At 49.5% G+C, this 15,789-nt stretch overlaps 3 protein-coding genes across 6 annotated transcripts; all 3 read left to right on the top strand.

Annotated features, from left to right (window-relative positions):
• Positions 1 to 38: 38 nt before the first annotated feature.
• On the top strand, positions 39 to 2,225 carry ptcd2 (pentatricopeptide repeat domain 2). Its single transcript, XM_061293051.1, has 10 exons — positions 39 to 177; positions 294 to 386; positions 534 to 663; positions 732 to 849; positions 942 to 1,020; positions 1,088 to 1,179; positions 1,310 to 1,423; positions 1,513 to 1,587; positions 1,662 to 1,778; positions 1,850 to 2,225. The coding sequence occupies exons 1-10, from the start codon at positions 60 to 62 to the stop codon at positions 2,069 to 2,071; spliced, it is 1,158 nt and encodes a 385-aa protein (XP_061149035.1). The 5' UTR covers positions 39 to 59; the 3' UTR covers positions 2,072 to 2,225.
• A 275-nt stretch (positions 2,226 to 2,500) lies between these two features.
• Positions 2,501 to 5,086, top strand: cacfd1 (calcium channel flower domain containing 1). The gene is made up of 5 exons (XM_061293127.1): positions 2,501 to 2,911; positions 3,290 to 3,362; positions 3,483 to 3,608; positions 3,680 to 3,787; positions 4,221 to 5,086. The coding sequence occupies exons 1-5, from the start codon at positions 2,800 to 2,802 to the stop codon at positions 4,297 to 4,299; spliced, it is 498 nt and encodes a 165-aa protein (XP_061149111.1). The 5' UTR covers positions 2,501 to 2,799; the 3' UTR covers positions 4,300 to 5,086.
• A 190-nt stretch (positions 5,087 to 5,276) lies between these two features.
• Positions 5,277 to 13,871, top strand: si:dkey-34e4.1 (carboxyl-terminal PDZ ligand of neuronal nitric oxide synthase protein). 4 transcript variants are annotated; one of them, XR_009716351.1, is made up of 11 exons: positions 5,277 to 5,713; positions 6,732 to 6,803; positions 9,669 to 9,761; positions 9,820 to 9,878; positions 9,963 to 10,071; positions 10,146 to 10,382; positions 10,624 to 10,794; positions 11,099 to 11,303; positions 11,481 to 11,679; positions 12,387 to 12,551; positions 13,214 to 13,351. XR_009716351.1 is itself a non-coding variant. In XM_061293016.1 (10 exons), the coding sequence occupies exons 1-10, from the start codon at positions 5,606 to 5,608 to the stop codon at positions 13,662 to 13,664; spliced, it is 1,704 nt and encodes a 567-aa protein (XP_061149000.1). In that variant the 5' UTR covers positions 5,279 to 5,605; the 3' UTR covers positions 13,665 to 13,871. The 4 variants fall into 4 exon arrangements, 2 of the variants coding, with proteins under 2 accessions (XP_061149000.1, XP_061149001.1); XR_009716352.1 differs by lacking the exon at positions 12,387 to 12,551 and adding an exon at positions 11,776 to 11,867 and having other exon boundaries at positions 13,214 to 13,333; XM_061293016.1 differs by lacking the exon at positions 12,387 to 12,551 and having other exon boundaries at positions 5,279 to 5,713; positions 13,214 to 13,871.
• Positions 13,872 to 15,789: the final 1,918 nt, after the last annotated feature.

The raw sequence follows: 15,789 nt of genomic DNA, 5'->3' as shown, positions 1-15,789 counted from the left end.
GCGTAGTTGTCATTCGTCCCCCCTCTGTGAACGCGGTGGTGGTACAGTCTTGGGCCAATATGGCGCTGCGGAGCTTTTCGTCATCATGGTGTCGCTCGTTTCTACGTGCCTACATTTCTCCTAAAGCGACACTTTCTGCTTTGCAACAGCCAAGCTGGATTGAATCTCGTTCAGGAGGTGAATTCAACACATTTGCTGTCAAAGTCATTCGTTTGTCCACATCTTTGAGGCCACTGGCGGAGTTGGTGTGCAGATCAGGGGTGACCCTAAAATGCATTGTATCAAATGTGCAGCAAAAAGGCATCTGCTGTCAGAGGATGTCGTCAAACTTGAGGACTTCCAGCGAAGGAAGGTGGAGGTCGCTCACCTCGTCACTGGATCAGATGGTGAAGTACCTTGAGCGAGAAATTACTGGAGGATTTTTTTTTTTTTTGGAATCTACATTTGACTTATTTAATTCAATGCATCTTTTGCACACCATGAGAGCAAGTCCCGTGTCTGACCTGTTTTTTTCTCTCTCTTCATATTTGCAGGAAATTTTATCGAGCTGTTCGGCCACAAACTGCGGAGGAACAACCTGATTTTGCGAGATGAGCTCAAACTGCTGCTTCACTTGTGTCAGTCTGCAGAGGACATGAAGACGGCCCGAGATGCCATTCATAGGTCCGCTTTGGTGTGGTCCACTTAACCAGCCCAATGACTTCACACTCAACAGCGTCACCTGTTGCCAGGTACCACGCAGAAAACCGCAACGTGGCCCACGGCGAGTTCAAGTTTGGCCCGCTCTTCATGAGGCTATGCTACGAGTTGGGCCTGGAGAAGATGGCCGCCGCTACACTTACAGATCAGGTGGAGAAAGTGATGCGCACATACAAACTTCTTTTTTTTACACCTCAAGATGCTCGGCGTTTGCGCCGTTGGTCTTTTGTCACCCCGAACAGGAAATGAGAGGCTTTTTCGCCGACCCCACCTCCTTCAACATTGCCATCGACATGTTATTCGTCAAGGGCTATCACGAAGGTCAGTCCTCAAAAAAGCCGTCCATCTTCTTGACTGCTGTGTTTTAAAATGACAAATGGCATTTAAGACGCTCTCGAGGTGTTGCGGTGCATGAGGAGCCAAAGCGTGCCGTTCAACAAAGACACGCTCTTGCTGGCGTCTGCTGTCTGCTACAAACTGGTAACTGAAAACACCTTGTTTACACAAAACAAAACAAAAACACTGTTGCTAACCAAAACAGCAGCAAGTTTTTTCCTTTCAAAAGACGATTACAATTGACGCGCGTATTTTTTTTTTGTGCTTGTATCAGAACACGAGCGAGTCGCACGCCATTTGCACGTCGCTCATGGAAGAGGCTCAGGCCAAAGGGCAATTTGTCCCCAGGCACGCTTACTGCTTCGCTGTTGCATTGGCGCTCCAACAGGTGAGTGTGTCTTTCTGCTTATGCAGTCAGTGACAATCCACAATGTCATTGCAATTCATGGTTGCACCCTGTTTCTTGTTTCTTCTCAGAACGACGTTGAAAAAGCCCAATGGTTTTTCGCACAAATCATGAGCACAGACAGCCGACTGTGCCAAAACTTGAAGGTGAGTCTTCGTTGAAAAGAAATCTAGAAAGTGAGCATCATTCTACATCTTCCGCTCTTGATGTGAATGATCAGATTTTGTTGCTGGCGCTAACCGGAGCGACCGAGGAGGCTACGGCGGTCCTTTCTTCCGCAGTCAAACTCTCCAATAGGCCGTTCTTTGTCAGGAAGCCGGAATTTTCTCAAGAGGTGGTAAGTGGAGGCAGTCGGTCGCACGTTTGAGAAGCACAAGCGTCCTCGGCATTGCCCCTATCGCTTCCCAGCTGGATCGGTTGCGTGTGCATGTCGAGGGCCAAGCGCTAGCGGAGGAAGCGGATGGGCTCATTTCCCAGCTGGAGCGCGCCGGTCAGGTGATGCGGCAGAGCCTGGACGACATGCTGTGCCACACGCCGGCCCCCAAGAGGAAAGTGGCCCCCATCGTGGCGGACAGGCGCGTCAGCAGGAGGACACTGAAGCCGCTTCACTCGTCGCTGCTGTCTGAGTGATTTTGTCAATTCAAAATAGATCGAATAGTATAAAGAAATGTGTTCAGAAGCCCGTTGGTTGTTTATCCTAATCAAAGGCTTGTATTTTGTTCATGGTTTCAATTCTATTGAAAGGATGCACAGTGTAAATTCATTTTGTTTATCCCAAAGATAATTTGATGTCTATTTTTTTTACCTTCAAACTATAAAAACACAACAGCACGATCCGATTGGTGTGGCAGAAATCCCGCCCACCTTCTGTGATGAGTCTTTCTGATTGGCTGAAATGAGCTGTCACGCAATAATGCGAATAATTTGAAATATAAATTTATATTATAAACAATTAATTCCTATATTTAGTTATTTCGTTATATATTCAGTACATTTGCCCTGAACAGGAATCACAACAAAATGATCCTCGCGACGTCGTCCCACAATGCACCGCGGTTGCGGCAAACCGGAAAAGGAAACCACAGCTTCCGCCAAAACAAGCCAGATAATTCCGAGTCGTTCTTTTACATTTGCAGTACTGGTATTACAGTTGCGAGAATTAAACACTTGTTGATGATTTTGCTGTCAGCGTACATGTTTTGGTCGGCACTGGTAAGCATTAGCTGCGAGCCAGAAGCTTGCTAATAGAATAACAAGGACAGGCTCCATTTCGGCTCCACGGTTCGGCGTCCGGAGCGGCAAGTCAGTCATAGAAATCAAAGTGTGGTGGGCTTGGTAGTTTTCGCTCCAAACAAACGATGAGCTCAGAGGAGACCGCAGCGTCCAGCAAAGCTTCCCCTCCGGAGGATGATGGCATGACGTGGTGGTACCGGTGGCTTTGCAAAATAGCCGGTGTCCTGGGAGGAATATGTAAGTTGACGACTTTTATTCCCATTTTGTTTGTCATCACATTGAACAAGTAGAATAGCTATTCATGGCGTGCTTGGTGACACACCAACCTATCGTGACGTCAGGGCACCCCGACTTGTAAATTCGGCGTTCGCGGATTTAACCCCCCCCCCCCCCCCCCCCCAGCCTGTTTGCTGAGTAGCATCAGCAACAACTGACACCCAGACCCCATCCCGCCCGTGTCACTTAAAGCCCGGCCGGCTGCATATTTGATGACCTCTGCATCATTTATTAAGCAGGAGCAGGACGACCATCAAGTGCCAGTGGACACCTGCCAATCCATAAATCCTTTCTCCACATTGTGTCCGTGTTCTTGCAATAATTCTTTGTGTTGCGCAGCGTGCGCCATTGCAGGAGTCTGGAACTGTGTCACGGTGAACCCTCTCAACATCGCCGCCGGAGTGTGGATGGTGTAAGTTCCCTATTTAGAATGCATCGGCTTTGACGCCAAAATCCATTTTCCGCAAATTCACGGATGGCATAGTTGTTGAGATTTTCTAAAACATGAGCAAGTTGTCACTGATGCGTCCAGGTTGAACGCCTTTGTGTTGTTCCTGTGCGAGGTGCCCTTCTGCTGCCAGTTCATCGAGTTCGCCAACGCCGTGGCGGCCCGCGCCGACCGCTTCCGACCCTGGCAGAAATCCTTCTTCTACTGCGGGTGAGACGTCGTCCGACGTTGTTGGAGTTTGGTGGCAGAAGTTGAAACGCTCTGACCTGTGTCGGGCTCAGGATGGCGCTCTTCCCCATCTTCCTGAGTTTCTCCTTCACCACGCTGTTCGGCAACGCCATCGCCTTCGCCACCGGGGTCCTCTACGGCCTGGCGTCTCTCGGCAAAAAGTAAGAGCGCTCCGAACGCGCCACTCTTTCACTTTTTAAAGAAAAGAAAAGAAAAACATCTGACTGTCTGCCCGTTTGTGTAACGCCCACTAACAAGCAGCAAACTTTCATTTTAAGTCCACTTACTTTCCTTGCGTAATCGACTTGAATTTTTATTTAATACAAATTGATGTGTATTCTTTTAATCTGTGAAATGTGTGTTGAGCAGTGTAACTCGTTAAATTTGCCCAAACTAAAAAAAAAAACGACCTCCTCCCTGATTATTTGCGTTTTAGCATTCATAAATTTTCAGAATTATTTTTTTTTCCATAAAGTCCATCCTAACATACTCCCGGGCGGCATTTCAAGCCTGGCCTAGGGAAGCCCCGCCCTTCAGCCCCGCCCCCCTGCGCTACGCTAATCCCCTAACCGCGCTCGCTGCCTCACCTCTCAGGGGGGACGCGGTGACGTACGCCCGGTTGCAGCATCACAAGCAGGCCGACGAGGAGAGGATGAGCGGCGCCGTCGAGTGAGGCCCACCCGGCCGCCGCCACCTTTGGTCCCGTCCTCGCCGGCGACGCTCTTCCCAAGCCCTCCCCTTATTTATTTCTCTCCTCCTCCTTTTAGCGGACATGGATGTGAGTGGAGTGAGCATGATGGCGATGTTTGTCATTGTTCCAATTCTGGTTTGCATTCTTTTGGCCGCTCGCTTGTTACGTGTGAAGCGGGGCGTCCGTTTTGCGACGCCTCTCTTTCAGGACCCGAAGCGTCGTCGTGTGGATTGTATTGTTTGTGCGCTAAAGATTTTATTGTGGCTTTATTGCACCTTTTAAGTCTCAACCTCTGCCTTTCCTGATCCACGACTTGGAATGTATTATTTATTTTTTAACCTCAAAAATTAAAAGAGCGTTTTATTTTTGCTTAACGGATGATATCAAGCTCGACTTTTGCTCGCTCGGAATGGAAACCGACACTCTTGAAAAAGGATGACACTATTTGAGGAAATGCTATTGAACTCGCTCTTACTGAACTTTGAGTCCATTGAAAAGGGACTAATTGATTGATTGGTGTGTTCTTATTTGTAATGTATTATTTGTGTCTTTGCTTGTGGTTCTCCATAACATTAAGGGAAGTTTGTCAGGCAACGTTTACAGCAATTTTGTCAGCTAACGTCCGTCTCCTTGGCCTCTCAGGTACGCGGGCACCAGTAAACACACACGCACATATTGTTAAGCCTCGTGTTGTTTTGGTCTTGAAATCCTGACATTGTGTGCTGTGACATGAATCCTCTTCTTGCTCAATTAAACCAATGTGCGACTAGTGGATTATTATTATTATTACTTCATGAATTGAATCATCCTTTTCATATTTATTTTGTAATTTCATCCAGTTGTGTTATTCGAAGGAGTGTGCCTAATAAAGCGCCGCAAGCGCCTCCACGTTTGGTCTCCAGGGGGAGCTCGAGGGTGGACAACAGCATGCGCGCATGACGCACAATCACAACTGCCCTCCCGCTCGCCCCTCCCGTCCGGATTCGGTGCAACTTTGCCCCAGAGCTTTGCTTTGTGCGGGAAGCCGAGACAAGTGCAGCCACACCGAGCCATCCTGCTTTCCTTGCAGAGCGAGCCCTCCGTCCCCCTGCAGCCCACCATCAGCCCAGCCTAATTTACGAGCACCGCATTGACGCTTCTCCTGCACGTCTTCCGGTTTGGAGCGACAACGATGCGCACTAGCCGCCGGGGCGTGGAGGAGCGCCGAGCCGGACCCTTGTGGTGAGGTCCGCGCGGCGCCGCGGCTGCGAGGGATCCCCCCCGGCCTGGGATCCCCCCCCGCCCCGCCATGCCAGCCAGGAGGAACCGCTACAACCTGGTGGACGACGTGGCCGACGCCAGGCTGCCGCTGCACAACGAGGAAGCTTACCAGCATGGCATCTCCTTCCAAGCCAAGGTAGGCGTGGGGAGAGACAAAAATTGGAAACAAGGAGAGCCACTGTCTCTTCTCAAGTCAAGATGAAAAAACTAAAAAAAATCTCCAAGTGCTGAGTAAATGGTGAGCATGGGTGGGTTACTTTACACTGAGTCAAAGTAAAAAGTCCTCCTCCTAATCATTAGTATTCACTCAAGTACGGGTGGAAAGAGTAAAGAAATGTATTTATTCATTACTTTCGAAGAATCCAAAGTAAAAAAAGTAGTCCTCCCAAGTATTCAATCAAAAACAACTTTCAACAACTAACTGCAGAGTAGAGCATTGAATGAAAAATGGATGTGGGATGAAAATACGAAAAGTCACGTGCGTTGCATTCCAACTCTTCTTCATCGTGCAATTGATCAGAAAAGTTACAAAAGTAAATGTGATGACGTCAGTGCGTGCAAGCTTGACCATTGTGTCTTTGGCAGAAAATTTGCTTTGGGACGGACGGACGGACGGACGGACGCAGCGCAAGCGACTTTGCTTTGCACCAGCTGTCTTTGTGCCATCAATTATTCAGCTGTCAGCTAAACAGAATTCAGCTTTTAGAGGACCCGAGTATACTTTGTAATTACCTTCAATATTAGAGTGGATTGCTTGTCTTGTCTCGCTTGCTTACTTATTTAGGGGGCTCGACCCATTCGCCAGAGCAGCTGTCATCATGTGCTGGGTGCTTTGACGCAGACTCGCAACACGCATAGGAGGACGGACGGATGACGTTCCATTTAGGATTTTGCGCTGAAATTCACCTTAATCAAAAAAGCTCGGAAGTTCTGCCATGGCCAAGGACATTTTGAGGGCCCTCGAAAGGAGCCCTGAGGCATCTTCTCATGGGGCAGATTATTTTTCGAACCTTTCGGTGTGAGCGACAGAACAACTACTTATTTGTCTGTTTTTTTTGAGGGGGGGGGGGTGATGAATAATGATAATGTGTTCAAATGTGCTGCTTTGTTAACCATTGCTCCGTTTGGAAAACCAAACGACTTTTGTGTTGCAGTATGTGGGGAGCCTGGATGTGGCCCGGCCCAACAGTCGCATGGAAATTGTGGCGGCCATGAGGAGGATCCGGGTAAGGAGATAGCATCATGCTCAAGACACTCACACTTTCAAAATATTCGCCCAAACTGGATGAAAATGCACAGCCACGAGCTCCATGCTAACATGCAATGAGAAACGCCTTAGAGGGGCTAACAATAACAAGGATGCTAACTGACTAGCGGCCCCCGGGGACTGTACGAGATGAGTGGGTTGACGGCGTGATTTAAGTGAGCGAGCGGCGGCGGCGGCGGCGAGGCTCCGACACGACAAGGCTCTTAAGCGCGCTCCGACGGCAAAATGCGCGCTTATCCTCTGAAGCACGTCTCATGGCTTGCCAACTTAGGTGGGGAATCCTCCAGACTCATCTGGGAGCTCTTTGGGTGTGTTTGCAAGGTGGCAAGCGTTTTATTTATTGTTTTTTTCAAATCCAACGGAAGGAACAAGAGCTGCAAGGCGCTCTTATTTCCCCAATCAGGGCCAGCTCACGTTACAAAACATGCGATTAAATAAATCGCCCCCCCCTGCCTTTTTTTTTTTTAGTTAATCTCTTGATTCCGATTGGCCGGCTCAGCCGCACACCTGCCGTTCCCACGGCGAGACACAATGTCTCCTCGCACCCCCCGCCGATCCTTTTGGACGCGCGTGAGGCCGCTCTCCATTGTGGCGAGGAGTTTTCGTGCTTTCACGTGGCCCAGCGGCGCCTTTGAATGGATGGTGCACTTTTAGTTGAGGAACGCAAATGGAAGCCCTGGCTCCCTCCCTCCCTCCCTCCCTCCCTCCCTCCCCTCACTGTTGTGCCACCAAAATAGCGCACCTCCATTTAGCCCCTATCTGCTCGGCGTGGACAGGAATAGATGGAGGCTGAGGGCCAAAGAGGCGCTTCCCTCTTTGAATTCCGATCGGCCCCTAATGGGATTTTTTTTTTCTTCTTCTTCTCCAAGGCCTCCTTTCTCTGACTGCCAAGAGTCTCCCCCGGGGAATGGCATTCTTTTTTTACCCTTCCGTCCGCCTGGATCACCTTTTGTTAAGAGCACATTCGGAAGGAAGGAAGGAAGGGGGAGGAGGGGGGAGGAATGCTTGCCGGCCGGGGTGATAGAAAAGCAACAGAAGCCGTTCAAGTGAGTCAAAAAGGAAAATGGGGCTCATGGCGAAGCCTGATTTACCCACGTTGGCCGTGTTGTTGACAGAATTTAGGGCAGTGAGCGCCACATGTTGGTCCAATCCTATCAATAAAACACCTTATGATGAAGACAGGAGGCGACGGATCAGTGGAAAGGGGGGGGGGGGGGGGGGGGGAGGGAGGCTGCTTTTTGTTCTATGTGCACTCAAAAACACCAGCTATATATTAAGGCTTTTATTTGTGGGTTCTCGGGAGGGGCTTCCCATTGTTTTCACGGCAAGCTAATGGCTGACCTAGAAGTGCAGCGGATCAGCTTGGAGTGTTAAGTCGCCTTTTGTTTGCCCCGCGCACGACACAAGTGGCGCTTCGTCTTTTTTGCATCCTCGCAGGTCACACGCTTGCGTTTGCGTTTTATTAACTGTCCAGCTAGCTAGCTGTCTGGCATTAAATGAATGGACTGATTATCGGAATTTCATTCTGCCAAATATCACAAGTGGCATCAGCCTAAAAAAAAAAAAAAATCGTTTTGACCGGGCCTTGCTTTTCCAAATTCCAAGTTTAATGCCGGCTTCTTCGTAAAGTGGACCGGCGGCGTCTCGACACGGGACTCTTTGCGCAAAGAATGGCTCCACGCCTCAGTGCCTCGCTGACAGGCGCCGAGAAAGGACGGCCCGTCCCTCGGGGGAGTAAAGAAGGGTCGGGGGGGGGGGGGTAAACAAAGGAGCAACCCTCGCATAGCAAGCATTGATGCCAGCATGGCCTCCGTAAAGCGGAGTGCCTTGAAGCCAACGTGGCCACGGGCGCTCTCGCCAGCAAATGTGGCAAAGGCTCTTCCCATTTGTCCGCATTTGCCTCTAAATACCAGCACGCTCAATAATGCACGAAGGCCTCGGGGCAACATTGATTTTCTGCTGGCATCTTGCATGTGAAATGAATTTGCGCCGCCACGCGTGTGAGATGCAGCTCTCGCCCTCATTTGAGAGATTTACAGGCGACACTTGAAACTCTCGTTAGGTGACCGGGACCACGTTTGCAAATCCCACACGTGCTTTTATTTATTTTTTTCCCCCATATTTCACGCTTGAAATCAGCGGTTTGGCAAAAGCAAAATTTGCGCTTTCAATGACTACTTTGCTATATGTTAGCATGTTACCATTGCGCAAAAGCACAATTTGCACTTTCAATTACCGTTTTTTTCCGTGTATAATGCGCGAAATTTAACTAATTTATTGTCCTAAAATCTGGGGTGCGCATTACACATGGGTATAATTTTTATGAATTTTTAAAAAAAAAATTGTTTTGTTTTTAAGTCCCAATGATCGTCACACACGCAGGGAGGCAATGGGTCCCATTTTTATAGTCTTTGGTATGGTCTTAACTAGGCTGGATGTATTTTTTTTTTGTTGGCGTTGATTTATAAATTATAATTATTATACATGGGTACAGGCTTTTTTCCAGCATCAACATGCCATTTTTAGGGTGCGTATTATACATGGGGGCGCATTATACACGGAAAAAAACGGTACTAGTTTGCTATATGTTAGGATATTGATGGCTAGCATGTTAGCATTGGTACAAAAGAAACAAACCAAAACTTTGCATTTTTGAAGGCAAGAAGGCGGTTCTCCCAACAGTCACCTCATTGTAACCCACCCCCCCCCCCGAAAAAGGAGCAAAATTCCAGGAAAGTCCCCAAATGCCGCCGCGCATTGTAGTGAAGCCGTGGCTAGGTGGCTCACTCAAGCAGCGCTCCATTCTTTTCCTCTGCTTTTTCAGTACGAGTTCAAAGCCAAGAACATCAAGAAGAAGAAGGTGAACATGGTGGTGTCGGTGGACGGCGTCAAGGTGCTGCTGCGCAAGAAACAGAAGGTGAGACGCTTGAGCGTTGCGGCTAATGCTAACGTGCTAAAGACGTTTCCGCCCGTAGAGGAAAGAGCGGCCGTGGGATGAGAGCAAGTTGCTCATTATGCACGACCCCATTTACAGGTAGGTTGCCCACTCAAAGGTGGACATTTCAAAATGGCGTTCTTTTGGTTGAGTTCTGCATTTTGTTTACGTTCACCGCGGCAGGATTTTCTACGTGTCGCACGACTCGCAAGATTTAAAGATCTTCAGCTACATCGCCAGAGACGGCTCCAGCAATTGCTTCCGCTGCAACGTGTTCAAATCCAAAAAGAAGGTCAGTCGCTGGCTCGGCTGGGCTCGAGGTGAACGCGGCTCACGTCCGTCCTCGCGTGTGTCCGTTTGGCGCAGACGCTGGCTATTCGCATCGTGCGGACGGTGGGTCAGGCCTTCGAGGTTTGCCACAAGCTGAGCCTGCAGCACGCCGACGGGCAGAGCGAGGAGGACGCTGGAGGAGGACCAGGCGAAGAGGAGGAGGAGGTGGAAGACGACCTGGCGTCCGGCGCCTCGCTCTGCGAACAAACGGTCGGGGACATCCTGCGCAGTCTGGCTGAGCTTAGCGTGGTCAAAGCGGGCCACACCATCATGGTGAGTGAGACACAATTTCGATTTTGTTTCGCCGAACAATGTTTCATTTTTGGAGCCACACTGGTCTGTGCCAGACAAAATGATCCTTTGCTGCCCTCTGGAGGCCAACCAATAGAGGTGCAATATGTTTTATCTGATTTTTGAAATGATTTATTTACGAGGAGGGTCGCGTGTTAGCAGGTCATAAAAGCAAAACCGTGATGTGTGTTTTTTCCTTTCCATATTTTGTGTTTGCTGTCAGGACCTTTCCGGAAAGTCCTTGTTGACGGTGACATCGGTGGCGGCGACTCCCGGCAGCCCGGGCTCGGCGGCAGGCTCGCTGACGTCGCGCCACTACTTGCAGCTCCTTCAGCAGCAGCTACAGCAGCAGCTACAGCAGCAGCAGCAGCACACGCAGGCGGCTGTCGCTCAGGTAAGGGAGTCGCCAAAGAGTGCTTTGGCGCCATCTGGTGGTATCAAAGATGTGCCTTAAAGCCAGTGGAGATGCTTTAGATCAAAGTAGTGCTCTGTCGGTGTGTTCTTTCATTGATTGGGTTCTGATTGGACGCTCAGAGGTTATTGAAAGGCCTGTGTTGTGGCACTAGGGGGCAGCACTTCCCCTCTTATGACAGCTCAAACAAAAAATTGCTGAAACAGAGCGATGATGTCTTTGTCGGGCATTAGCAACTGTCCATTTTTCCCTCCCTACCTCCCCCCCTCCCATCATCGGTTTGCAGGTGCAGCTGCTGAAGGATCAGATGGCGGCCGAGAGCGCCGCCCGCATGGAGGCGCAGGCGCGCTCGCACCAGCTGCTCCTGCAGAACCGCGACCTGCTGCAGCACCTGGCCCTGCTGGTGCAGCAGCTCCAGCAGCTGGAGGCGGGAGCCGGCGCCAGCCAGGAGGCGGAGCTTCCGCCGCCGGAGACGCCGCTCGACGGATGCGGTGAGTGACTTGCCTCGTCCTGTCAGCGTTCGACTCGCGACCCAAGTTGTGAACTAAAAATAAATCCACACCCCCTCAAGATGATTTATTGATGTGACATGACGGCGGCAAAGCACTCCTTTTAGATCACCCTGTTAGCCGACCACTGGAAGGACAATTTCTTTTTCACTTTTATAGCACACTTGTGTCTCGCAGCGCTTTCCGCTTGGACCAGGCCTCTCTCGCTCAACCTCAAGCATCGCTGCGGCGACGCCCTGGAGCGGCTCATCCCGCCGGGCCCGGGGGACGGCCGCCTCGTCCCGGCGGCCGACGGCGGCGCCGCGTCTGACGAGGTGGACCCCGTCGTGAGCAGGAGGGCGTCCAGCGTGGAGGAAAAGTACGGCTTTTTTGGGGGGCAAAAAAATGACAAGCTGATTCTCCTGGCGCCCATTGTGAAAACAAATGGATGCAAACGTTTGTGTTTCCCTCAAAGAAAGCCTTGAGTCAACATTTAATCTGCCTAAATTGCCCCAAGACGTTCCATTCTGATGTTTTTCCCCGCCGCCGCCGCCGCAGCAACATCAAGTACGCAATTACTTTTTAATGAGCTTTTAATCCCCTTAAAGCCGAAAGCGCCAATGGGGGAAAACATTCCCTCAATAGCAGCCCCTCCCCTTAATGTTTTTCCTCTCGCAAGTGTGAAGTCCCGGCGCGATAAAACAGATTGCAACACCACGAGGAGCCAATGGCATCGCGTTCTTTCAAGCGTCTGCTTCCACTCAAAACCTTGTGCTTTGCTTACCTCAACAAAAATTCTTGTGATAAGCTAAACACAAGTATGAGGAAAAATAGTTTTTTAGAATGATTTTTTTACATTTCATCACATCTTTTTAAAATTATTTCGTAGACGTTTGCTTCGTTTTAATAAACAGTCACACGTCCAGCTCAGTGCTGCCACGCAGTTTGTGGCACGACACGGTACTGCACATTGGTGGCACGCAACCGTTTTTCAAACGCGACGTCGTGGAGGTTGACGGTTTGAGTTGCTCGGATTGCGTTTCGTAGCAAGCCGGCCGCGCTCTAACTCTGGCCTCTTTTCGTCAGGTGCCAGGATCCCGTCCTGCTCGTCCTCTTGCTCCTCTAATCAAATCAAAAACATGCACCCAAAAAAAAAAAAAAAAACCTGCACCTGCCCACCTTCGTCTTGCTCATCTTCCTCATCTCATCCTCTTCTCCCTTCTCTTCCTCTTCCTCCTCCTCCTTCTTAATGTGAGTATCGTGCGCGACAAGCAGCATGCAACGTTACAATCGCGTTTAAAAATTGCGCCCATCGGCCAATCGCGTGGCGGCAAGGGAAAAAACGAAATCAATCACTCATCAATGTGACCAATAACCTGTGCATTACAGTCCCTTTTCTTTCTCAAAACATTTCAAGGGATAAATGATGTGGTTGCAAAAGTGTGCACACCCTCGAAATCCCGCCACCGTTTAACACGTAGAAATCAAGAAAGGCGCTCCAAAAAAAAAAAAGAAATCTTGTTCTGCTTTGCCAAAGTCACAATGAAGCCACCTTAGACGATATTAAAATATTCTCCTTTAATAACCTGGCCAGCTGGCACTCCTCGCAAGCGTCTTTTCATCAAGAGCAAAAACAAAATGAAAGAGCAACAATAGCCAACAATTGCAAGCCGCTAATCAAATACAAGCGAGCACGGCGAGCGCTCGGCCTTTTGAATAAAAACGTTGGGGGATGAAAAGGAGAAAAAATGAGCAAGCAGACCATGAAGAGGCTTTCACCACAAAGCGCTCTTAAGGCCCAGAGTGCTGGGTGGGGGTGGGGGGGTCTCCAAATTGGTTTTGGTCACCTTGGCTGTTTTTTATTTCTACATTAGACAAGTCCTATTTAACATGACGTGATCTGTGGTCATCAGGTATCAAGCGCCCGTCCCAAAGCTGGAGCCTCCTCCTCCCTCCCTGAAGCGAGCCAGCCGGACCTTGTCCCCGGGCTCGGTCCAGGACGGCGTCCCGGGCCGCGAAAGCCTCCGCTTCTCCTTCCCGGACGCGACGCCCGGCTCGTTGTCGTCGGCCGACTTCCACTCGCTCAGCAGCTCCTGCTCGGCCAGCGACGACTCGGGCGTGCGCTCCGAGACCAAATCGCTGCTGTCGCCTCTGCGGGACGACGACCCCTTCGGGGACCGCGGGACTTTCGGGACTCCGGTCCGCAACGGGCAGGAGGAGAACCCGGACTCGACTCAAAGCTGGAACGAGGGCCGGCCGCCCGCCTCGTCCCCCGTCGACGACACCTGCCTTCACATCAGCTTTTCCGAGGACGAGCTTTTGGACAACTGCCAGGACGAGCACGCCGTCCCGCAACGGAGTTAAATCGACACCTTTGACGCTTCTCCTGCTTATTCCGGCCATTCGTTCCACCGCACGTTCGCACGTGGACGGATTTCGTATTTTTCTAAGGAGAACCGACAGCACGCAAGATCCTCTTTCCAAGGAACCCGCGTAGCACTTGCATTGCACCACGTTGGCTCCCATTCGCTCGTTCTTAAATCGGCGAGACATTTCGCTGATTTTTTGGTCTCGTTTATCGTTCGTTCCAATCGGTAGAAGCCGAAGCACCTGATTGGACTTCACTTGAAAACAATTGTAACATTCAAATAAAGTTTCAAGAATATGAACCGTCCATGAAGGGAAAATAACAGTATGTTAAAAAAGCTGAGTAAAGTCGGAACGTTGGGAGAGGAGTTTTGGGAAAAAAAGTTCAAGTCGTAATATTGAGAGAAAATAGTCGACAGAGGAAAAAAAAATCGTCTTCCATAAGAAAACTGCGAGATTTCTTCTGATGCGAGTGTGAGCCAGTGATGGATTGTATAGCTTCAAAAGTTGCAGGTGTAAAATGTCGGTGATGCCGTAAATAAAGCAATAATAATACCAAAATAATTGGGATGACTTTGTGTTGTTTTCCTTTGATTCATTTTGTATAAAATATCTGTCACGGTTATGTTGATATTTTATACACGCTCCAGAACAGTAGGGGGCGCTCTCCGCTCTTCTGTCACTGCTTTGGAAGAACATTCGAGAACAAAGGTCGGTGAACAGGATTTTTTTATTTTAGTTTATTTTTTGCATTTTCAGTTCAGATGATGCTTGTGTTTGGGTCTAGGCTAAGCTACCTAAAATTTTTGTGTCAAGACGTTCACCGTGTGTCACAAAGTTAAACTATAAGCTAAAATGCTAACTGTAGCGTCTTTAATTAAATGGCATCCACTTGGGAAAAGCTCATTACTTCGATTCGTCGCGGCTAAAACACTACCAGGAACTACTTCTCCTTCTTATTTAAAAGTTATTCCTCTCTTTTGCTCATTTATTGAACATCTTTTTTGACTGTAACTTGTGATGTGGAAACTTCGACCCAGCCTGTTTTGAATGCTAGCTATGCTAACCGCGCTAAGCATCCTGATTGGCAGCTACTTGAGGGGTCAGTTCTTTCTTGTCTTCCTAAAATGGAGCGTCTGAAAAGCTAAGTGGCTCGTGTTTGGTGCTAAATAGAGAATTAGGCGCAGACCAGTGATGTTTGCTTTACTTTCCTCCGTTCCAGAGAAAGGAACACCTGCGCTGAGGTTTTTGTCCATGACGCGCCGTCTCGTCGGCTGACGGTCGAAGGCCAACGAGGTGAGTGAGCCATCATTTAGGAGAACACGCTAGACAGTATTGGCAGAAATCCATCCATTGTTCTATTCACTTTATCCTCACGAGGGTATATTAATGGATATCGTGATAAATGACAATTGTTACAGGAATGACCCATCAGTCGACAATCGCTTCAACGATACGGTGATAATTGACACGTGACGAATCTGACATTTGGCTGCCGTCGTTTTCTTTCCCGTATTCTGCCGCCGTGTCACTCGTGAGTCATTTTCCGCCCTGCTGAAGGTAATCGGATTATTATTCCGTTTTGGCGGCTGATGAATCGATTGGCGCTGCATGCACAAAACATGGTGGGCCATTTGCGGCCGTCAATCTTGCACGCACACCCCTCAGGACACGGAGCGAAGGAACAAGGATAGATTATCTCCAGGAAGGCTATTTTATTTAAGGTCTCCATTTTTTGCAGTTTTATATCTGATCGCTGCGTCACATGGCGCAAGCGCTCCGTCAACGGCGCCACCTTCCGATAATCTCCTCCTCCCCAAGTCGCCGTCATCTGCCGAAAGATAAACGCTGGCTTTGGCAGCCGCCGCGACCTTGGCGAAAGTCGCTCGTCCTTCCCACCTTGATTTGCATGGCAACGGCGCGCTAATTAGCTCCGATGCTGCTGGGCACGCCAGTCGCATGATGATCTTGACTCGAGACTTAAGTCCCTTTTTATTCAAGACCTCTGAAAGACCGTCCTTGAGTTTCAATTGGTATTTGCGAGACTCGACTTGAATTCAACGACGGCAACGCTCTGTAACTTGCTAGCTGGCTTTCTAGCTAGCAATTAATCTAGCTTGCC

Source organism: Syngnathus typhle, linkage group LG12, assembly GCF_033458585.1.
Source record: "Syngnathus typhle isolate RoL2023-S1 ecotype Sweden linkage group LG12, RoL_Styp_1.0, whole genome shotgun sequence".
NCBI classification, from domain to species: Eukaryota; Metazoa; Chordata; class Actinopteri; order Syngnathiformes; family Syngnathidae; genus Syngnathus; species Syngnathus typhle.
This window is presented reverse-complemented; position numbering and strand designations above follow the sequence as displayed.

What these genes read in the sequence shown, in the direction of transcription:
- cacfd1 (XM_061293127.1), top strand. Translation starts at nt 2,800, where the DNA reads ATGAGCTCAGAGGAGACCGCAGCGTCCAGCAAAGCTTCCCCTCCGGAG. An exon ending in GCCGCCGGAGTGTGGATGGT is followed by an intron (nt 3,363 to 3,482) that starts GTAAGTTCCCTA and finishes TGATGCGTCCAG; the next exon opens with GTTGAACGCCTTTGTGTTGT. An exon ending in CTGGCGTCTCTCGGCAAAAA is followed by an intron (nt 3,788 to 4,220) that starts GTAAGAGCGCTC and finishes CTCACCTCTCAG; the next exon opens with GGGGGACGCGGTGACGTACG.
- ptcd2 (XM_061293051.1), top strand. Translation starts at nt 60, where the DNA reads ATGGCGCTGCGGAGCTTTTCGTCATCATGGTGTCGCTCGTTTCTACGT. An exon ending in CCGCTACACTTACAGATCAG is followed by an intron (nt 850 to 941) that starts GTGGAGAAAGTG and finishes CACCCCGAACAG; the next exon opens with GAAATGAGAGGCTTTTTCGC. An exon ending in CGGAATTTTCTCAAGAGGTG is followed by an intron (nt 1,779 to 1,849) that starts GTAAGTGGAGGC and finishes ATCGCTTCCCAG; the next exon opens with CTGGATCGGTTGCGTGTGCA.
- si:dkey-34e4.1 (XM_061293016.1), top strand. Translation starts at nt 5,606, where the DNA reads ATGCCAGCCAGGAGGAACCGCTACAACCTGGTGGACGACGTGGCCGAC. An exon ending in ATGCACGACCCCATTTACAG is followed by an intron (nt 9,879 to 9,962) that starts GTAGGTTGCCCA and finishes TCACCGCGGCAG; the next exon opens with GATTTTCTACGTGTCGCACG. An exon ending in CGCAGGCGGCTGTCGCTCAG is followed by an intron (nt 10,795 to 11,098) that starts GTAAGGGAGTCG and finishes ATCGGTTTGCAG; the next exon opens with GTGCAGCTGCTGAAGGATCA.